This window comes from Meriones unguiculatus, chromosome 2, assembly GCF_030254825.1.
Source record: "Meriones unguiculatus strain TT.TT164.6M chromosome 2, Bangor_MerUng_6.1, whole genome shotgun sequence".
Taxonomy (NCBI): domain Eukaryota; kingdom Metazoa; phylum Chordata; class Mammalia; order Rodentia; family Muridae; genus Meriones; species Meriones unguiculatus.
Window position 1 is genome coordinate 179,825,652 of NC_083350.1, and position 7,579 is coordinate 179,833,230.

Below are 7,579 nucleotides of genomic sequence, written 5' to 3' on the forward strand. Positions count from 1 at the left end.
TTTGTTAAATAAAAACAAAAGAAGTCTTGGAATTTGAGAGACCTGATTATACTTTATGTTTCATATAAATTTTGGTTGCATTTTATTTTTTTGTTTAGTCACCAAATGTTTTTTTCTAAGAAATATATGAGATGGGTTTTTAAACATTGTGATAATTATTACTGATATCAAATGTAACTTAAGGACATGAATCCGTATTGGAAGAATATTCACAGATGCCATTGTTGGTTACCATAGTGATTATTCAAAATAATCAGGTGCTGTTTACCAGATGTATCAGAAAATTGGTGAATATTGTTTTGTATGTATAGAAGATAATTATGTGTTTTTGAACACTTAAAATGTGAAACAGGTTGAAGTTAATTATAAGTTATTCAGCAACTGTGAGGTTCTTTTTTCTCTGCACACATATGAGATTGTGTGTGTGTTCAGGTGTACATGTGTGTTTAGGTACACATCTATACAACTGGATGTGGAGGCCAGAGATTAATATCAGATGCTTTCTTCTCCACCCTATCTTTCTGAGAGAGGGTCTCTCACGGAAGGAGTGGCCTGGCTGGCCAGGGAGGGCCAGTACTCCTGTTTCTCTTTTCCCACCATGCCTGCCTTTTCAAGTGGGCGCTTGGGATCTGAAGTCTGGTTGGTTCTCATATTGTTGTGTCAAGCAGTTTACCATCCTCGCCATCTGCCAAGCCCTTGGATTGTGTCTTCTACTAATGGTGCTGGACATCAGCAATCTAGCACAGACCTAGAACAGAAGAAGAGGAAAGAACTGCATGGAGCAGAGCACACCTAAGTAGCCCTTTCTCCTGCTGTCTGTGTTTCTCCCTTTTCAAAAGCATTTTATGGTTCTTTTATTTTCTTCTTGGGGAACAGTTGAGAACTCCAAGCTGGAGGAAATTTTATAGTGTGCTAGGTCCCCCACAAAAATAAATCACAGACTGTGTGACTTCATCTTTCCCAGAGAAGAACTTCCAAGTTGGTTTTCAAATACCTAGTGGTCAGCCTTGAACTCATCTTTATACAAGTAACATTATACAGATGGAATAGGTTGTACTTACCTATTTAAAAAAATATGTTTTATATATATTTATGTATGTTACATGTGAACAACAATTTTAAAATGTCATGAATTTGAAAGGCAGTACAAGAAAAAATTGGATGGAGGAACAAAAAGGGGAAATGATATAATTGCATTTTAGTTTTTATTAAAAAATCAGAAATTTTTGTTTTCACTGGTTCTACAGCTAAAAGTCCAAACTAAGAGTGTCAACAGGATTGGAATTTTCTTTTCTTTACTTCATATATATATATATATATATATATATATATATATATGTATATATATATAATATTTATCTTTTTATTCTCTCATATGTTACATCCAGACTGCAGTTCCCCCTCCTTCTTTCTTCTAGTTACTCCCACCCTTCCCTGAAATCCACTGCTCCCTTCAAACATCTGCAGCAGGACTGACATTTTCTGAGGTCTCCTTCCTTGGCTTATAGATGATAGCGTCTCTATTTATCTTCATATGTACACTAGTTAAGTGTCTTCAGAGACACAGGATATGTGTGTGCACATATGTATATATACATGTCCAAATAATATATATTTTATGTGTGTGTTTATAGATATATAGCTTTACATTTGTGTAGGAGATAGTTAGATGGCTAGATTGATGGAGATGATAGATGATAGGTAGATAGATAAATAGATAGTTAATAAATTAATCTTTAGAAATTGGATCATATGTTGTATAGACTTAGGAAATTAAAAAAAAAAATCTACAGAGCAGACCCAAAAGGAAGCTTCATAGTTGAGTCCAAAGCTATCTTCTGGATAAATTCTTTGTTGCTCAGAAGAGATGTCTTTGTTGTAGTAGGGCTCCCTCAGCTGATTCGATGAGGCCCACCCACACTGGGAAAGCAGCCTGTTTTGTTCAAAATCCACTGATTTAAATGTTAAATCTCCTCTAAAAACATGTTCACAGAAACATCCAGAATGTTTGTTTAGGTTTCTAAGTACTAAAGCTTGGACAAACCGGCATATGAAATTAAACACTCGATCTCCCCTTTTCTCTGTAGCTATCTCAGTTCAAATTCCTTTTGCTGAGTGGAGACTAGTCATACTTGATCAAAGTCTGCTACGGTGACTTCATTTTAAGACCTTATTTTTCAATAAGGTCATATATTGAAGTCCTGAGGGTAAGGACCTTTGTATATGACTTTGAGGGATCATAAATCTATACCAAAATGCCATTAATTTCAACATAAGTAGAAAGGCAATTCAATGTGGAAAATGTTCTTCCTTTTACTAAAAAAATGTATTTTTAATATGATCTTGGGGTAAAGTATTTGCAAATGCTCAGATAAATCAGTAAACAAGACTAAAAAGCCATTTTATCTACTTTTCTTTTTTCACATTTCTACAGGCTAGAAATCAGTTTTATTCTTCCTTGTTAATGTCATCAGTATTACCATAAAATTATTGATTAGGTTTAAGAAAATAATATTTTTATTTCTGGATAGTCACTAATTTTTATTGTGTATTTTTTATTTCAACTTAGAGAGCAATGGCTAACTTATTTTTATCATGAATTATGAAGTCATTTGAGGTCACTATTAAAACAGAATTTCTGCTCCCCTCCCCTTGGCAATAAAAGAAATAAACTGTGCGGAAAAGAGAAATAAACATTGGGAAAATACTGAAGGAAAGAAGGGGGTAAATTAACATGTGGTTATAAAATGAGGGCAATTCATACCATTTGAAATCATACCATTGCTTGTTCTCCCATACCATAAGTAAAATCTGCCATTATCTTGTCTTTTCTATCAGTATCTGGTTTCTGAGAGCGCTCAAACTTCCTTACGCAAAGGTCGGATGTGTTTCTGTGTCTGGCATTAATGATCTTATTTCTTCATTCAGATAACAAAGAGCTGTTCCTCTCCAAAGCTGTTCACAAGTCCTTCATCGAGGTTAACGAAGAAGGGTCGGAAGCAGCTGCAGCCTCTGGTACATACTAAGCCATTTTCTGAACATGTCCTACTTTTTCCAAATTCATGTTTTTAAACAAACTTGGGTGGAAAACAACAAATTATCAAAGATACCAATCTATTCCAAGTCAGAAGTCAAGCAGATGTTAAAGCAGCCAGAATGCTGTCAGTAGAATGTGAAGTGTTTCATAGCTCCATGCCTGCCTCCCAATCAGGCATCACACAGGGGCAGCTCTAAGAGAGTACTGCCCTGATATGAAGTTTGCATGAAGATTTTTAATATTCTCCTACTGTGTATTCAAACATTTCCCCCTCCTAATTACTCTCAGAAGTTACTTCTTACTTTTGTCTGTGGAAAGTTGATTTTGAAAAAGTACATCTACAAACAAAAGTTGGTAAATATAAAGATACTTTTAAGTACTTTTAAATAAGAATAGTCCTAAGAAAATGTTTTTATTTGTTTTGGGGGGGGTTAATTTTTTGTTTGTTTTTGTTCTTTGAGACAGGGTTTCTCTGTGGCCCAGGCTACCCTTGAACTCCCTCTGTAGATCAGGCTGGCCAGGAGCTCAGTAATATACCTGTCTCTACCCTGAGTGCTGTGATTAAAGGCATGTGCCACCACCTCCAAGCTAAGAAAATAATTTCTAAATGTGCATATATGTAGCCCATGGCAGTTTAGTGTCCAAGCGGGTTACATAGTAATGGGAAGAGGGACTGCTTCTGACATAATCTGATTGGCCTGCTCTTTGATCACCTCCCCCTGAGGTGATCAGGCCACAGAGGAAGACAATGCAGCCACTCCTGATGAGACCTGATAGACTAAGATCAGAAGGAAGGAGAGGAGGACCTCCTTTATCAGTGGACTTGGGGAGGGGCATGCATGAAGAAGGGGGTGGGAGGGTGGGACCGGGAGGAGAGGAGGAAGGGGTGCATGGGGGGGATACAAAGTGAATAAAGTGTAATTAATAAAATAAAATTAAATTTTAAAAAATGTGCATATATTCCATTTCCAGATTATAGTAGTTAATTATCCTCTATCATTTTTGTGCATGATAGATACATGTTCATGTATGTACACATATATGCATACATATACATATGGGGGGATGTATGCCAAGTGTCTTTCTCAATAATTCTCCATCTTATTATTTTGAGAGAACTTCTGTCACTGAATCTGGAGCCCAACAAGCTTTAGGGAGCTTTCTCCTTCCCCAGCACTGTAATTAAAACCCACCCCATCCTACCATGCCCTTTACATGAATGAAGAGGACCAGAACTCAGGTCTTCACAGTTGTGGGGCTGGGACTTTACTGACTGACCGTTTTTATAGTCCCAGCCTTGATCTTTTGATGGTTGTGAGTTCCCTAGATAACCAGGAGTTATTTACCATTGCATTTCCTGCTTTCTTATACTGGTTTAGGGTTACTTCCATTGAGTGTTGAACAGATAATATCAAATTTAATAAAGTGTTGTGTTACCTGGTAATATAGTAGCTCACTGACATGTGTTATTTCTGACCTCATCAGTGACTTTCAAGGGGGGAAAACAGTCTTAGGTTATGAGAAAAAGATTTAAATAATCAGATCACTAAGCATACTGTAGCAAATAAGAACTGAATATCCTGCTTCTCTTACTACTGAGTTTTCCTTTATCATTGCATCCTTGCCATTTCCTGGAACCCCATTGAACTGCAATGTATGACAGGACAGGCAACAGAAATAACTTGAAAATGTGAACAACTGCTTTCATGTTGACAGTTCTTTCTTCTTCCCCTTAATGGAAATGCAATTTGATCCAAACACAAATATTTGTCCTGGACTAAGGATAACATTTTTACAACAGACAGAGTAAACCGCTCTATTTTTGATGGCATAGAGGGAAGAAATTATGTGTATATATGTTGTGGTTGTTTTGTTTTCTTTAAAACATCAAGTATAAATGTTAGTGCCTGTCGTAAGACCTCTGTTTTCTGTAGACTTCTGCCTTTTAACTAAATGGATAGACATAGATTGTTTTGGAAGCTTCTTGGGAGTCTCTGAACATCCACATATATGTAATAACTCTCTCTCTGCATGACAGGAATGATTGCGATTAGCAGAATGGCTGTGCTGTACCCTCAGGTGATTGTCGACCACCCATTTTTCTTTCTTATCAAGAACAGAAAAAATGGTGAGTGTGCAATGACTGGCTCTTTGGCCTCCCCACCCCCAAGGGAGGAGCAGTCCTGTTAGGCCACAGAGGAGGGCTTTGCAGCCAGTCCTGAAGATACCTGATAAAACAGGATCAGATGAATGGGGAGGAGGTCCCCCCCATCAGTGGACTTGGAAAGGGGCACGGTAGAGATGAGGGAGGGAGGGAGGGACTGGGAGGGAATGAGGGATCAGGACACTGCTGGGATACAGAGTTAATAAAATGTAACTGATAAGAAAAAAATAAAATAAAAAATGGTGAGTGTGTTGTTTGAATACAATGTTATTTCACAAGCCACAAACAAGCTGTCTATTCTTAAATGAAATATACAATTAAGATTGTTTCCAATTTTCTTATGCTTTTAAAAAAATCAAAATAATGTATGTTTTTATTTTCTTCAAACATTGCTAGCAGGAAACATGCATCTCATTGTTTTTTTCACTCTCTTCTTTTGTTCACCTCTAAACCAATGCAGGTACCATCTTATTCATGGGAAGAGTCATGCACCCTGAAACAATGAACACAAGTGGACATGATTTTGAGGAACTTTAAATGATAGTGTTTGAGTAAAAAGAAAGCAGTAACAAAGCACATTATGTTTGCACTTAGTATATATTTAGGATTTTTGTTTTGCAATATTACTTAATGAAATATTTAAAATAGTCCTGGATAGTAGTAATATATGTGAACTATACGTCAGCCTGTCAAGAAATGTTAGCAGTATAAAGACTATGGTCCTGTTGTGTCATTGTGTCTGTTGTGCTGTTGTTTAAAATAAAAGTACATATTGAACATGTGAACAGCTTTTTTTTCATTTTAGAGGAGGTTGTGGTCTACACGCCACTCTGCTGAGAGCTGACAACTATGCTGTTTCTTTAGGAATTACAGGAAAATGATCCTACAAGGCAAAAGTGAAGAAACTGTTATTTCTGCGTTTCTTCATAATCATGCAGAATCGACACCAAAGTCAGCAGCATATATGTACATAATAAGCAATAATGTGAAATGGAGGCAAGTAAGCCACAAGAATCAGAACTGTCATTTACTGTAGGGCTCCAGGACAAAACCTTTAGGGAAAAAAGGTGATAGGTAAAGCCCACAGATGTTACTGACGTGGATGTACACTGTAGCATTATACTCTTAAAATCATTAGAGTATACCTATTCTATTTTTTTTAAAATTATCCTGTGAATCAGTATGCCTCATGACTAATAACAAACTCAGACATCATATTATTCATTCTCAGTGGCACCAAGAGGCCCCGTGAAGGGGCTCCCGTGCACCATTTAAGCTGAAGTGAAGTTTTGATGTTCACACAAAGAAGAAACCACCCATTGGCACATTCCCTAGCATATACCCAAGACCTGAAGTGGCACATTGATGTACCAGCCATCCAGATGTAATTTCTTTATAGAAAATTGTTGCTCAGTGCATCATATGGAATAAATGCTTCTCAGTCTTAGTGTAGATGTTGTTACCTGGTCACTCATTACAGGTTCAGGTTCTTCTCCAAGATGTCAAAAGTAGAGAGGGGACCACAGCTTTCTATCAGGTTACAAATGATGCCACAGTGTTTGACCATGCACCTTGCTGTTTATCACTCAAGTAGCAAAGTTCTACTTTATGTAAGCATCACACGTTTCATATTTATATAAATAAATGGAAAAAACTATCGTTTTCACTGACTGGGATTAGAAGGAATGAGGGTGAGGGCAGGATGTATTTTGCACTAATGCCCTTGTGAAGAACTGGTGTGGCTCCAATGTTTTTCTACAGATAAATGTGAGATTCTTCTGTATATTATAATCCTTGAAATACAGTGTTTAAAAATATGGAGACATTTATAGGCAATACCCATGAAAGAATTTATGAATATCGGAGGACACAGTATTTAACATTGAATCTTTTACAGCTTACAGTTTCAGAAGACTTGCAGTTTGTTCATAAATCGCATTGTAGTAGAATAGTGCTCTTGTTTTCATTCATAATTTATGTAGCTGGGATGGCTGATGTTAATTCAGTGCTCACGTTCTGAGCTCAGAATAGTCTTTATCACTGCATCCTTCTTGTTACTATTGCATATATGGCTACACCTTTATGTTCAAGAGTAAATGTATTGCCTGGAAGGAAGAATAAACGTTGCTATGTGATTATGCGCTTCTGTAGAGTCCCAAATGCTGTTTTTATTAACAGATATGAGATAAAATTCTACTATTTGGAATATATAACTTAAAAGATTTCAATATAAGTTAGGAATTACTTAATTGAAAATGGATCTTTCCATGATTGTCCAGATTATCTTTTTAATTTAGTATTACTGTGTGTGTGTGTGTGTGTGTGTGTGTGTGTGTGCGTGAGCACGCGTGCTCGCACACCGTACAGGCCAGGCACTC

At 36.8% G+C, this 7,579-nt stretch overlaps 1 protein-coding gene across 2 annotated transcripts in view; it reads left to right on the top strand.

The window, feature by feature from the left end:
* Serpini1 (serpin family I member 1) overlaps positions 1-7,347 on the top strand; it is a 91,114-nt gene extending 83,767 nt beyond the window's left edge. For both annotated transcript variants that reach the window (XM_060378445.1, XM_060378443.1), the window contains exons 7-9: positions 2,929-3,015; positions 5,076-5,165; positions 5,662-7,347. In XM_060378445.1, coding sequence (XP_060234428.1) covers positions 2,929-3,015; positions 5,076-5,165; positions 5,662-5,738 — 254 coding nt within the window. In that variant the 3' untranslated portion in view covers positions 5,739-7,347. The remainder of the gene's footprint in view (positions 1-2,928; positions 3,016-5,075; positions 5,166-5,661) is intronic.
* The last annotated feature ends 232 nt before the right edge of the window (positions 7,348-7,579 follow it).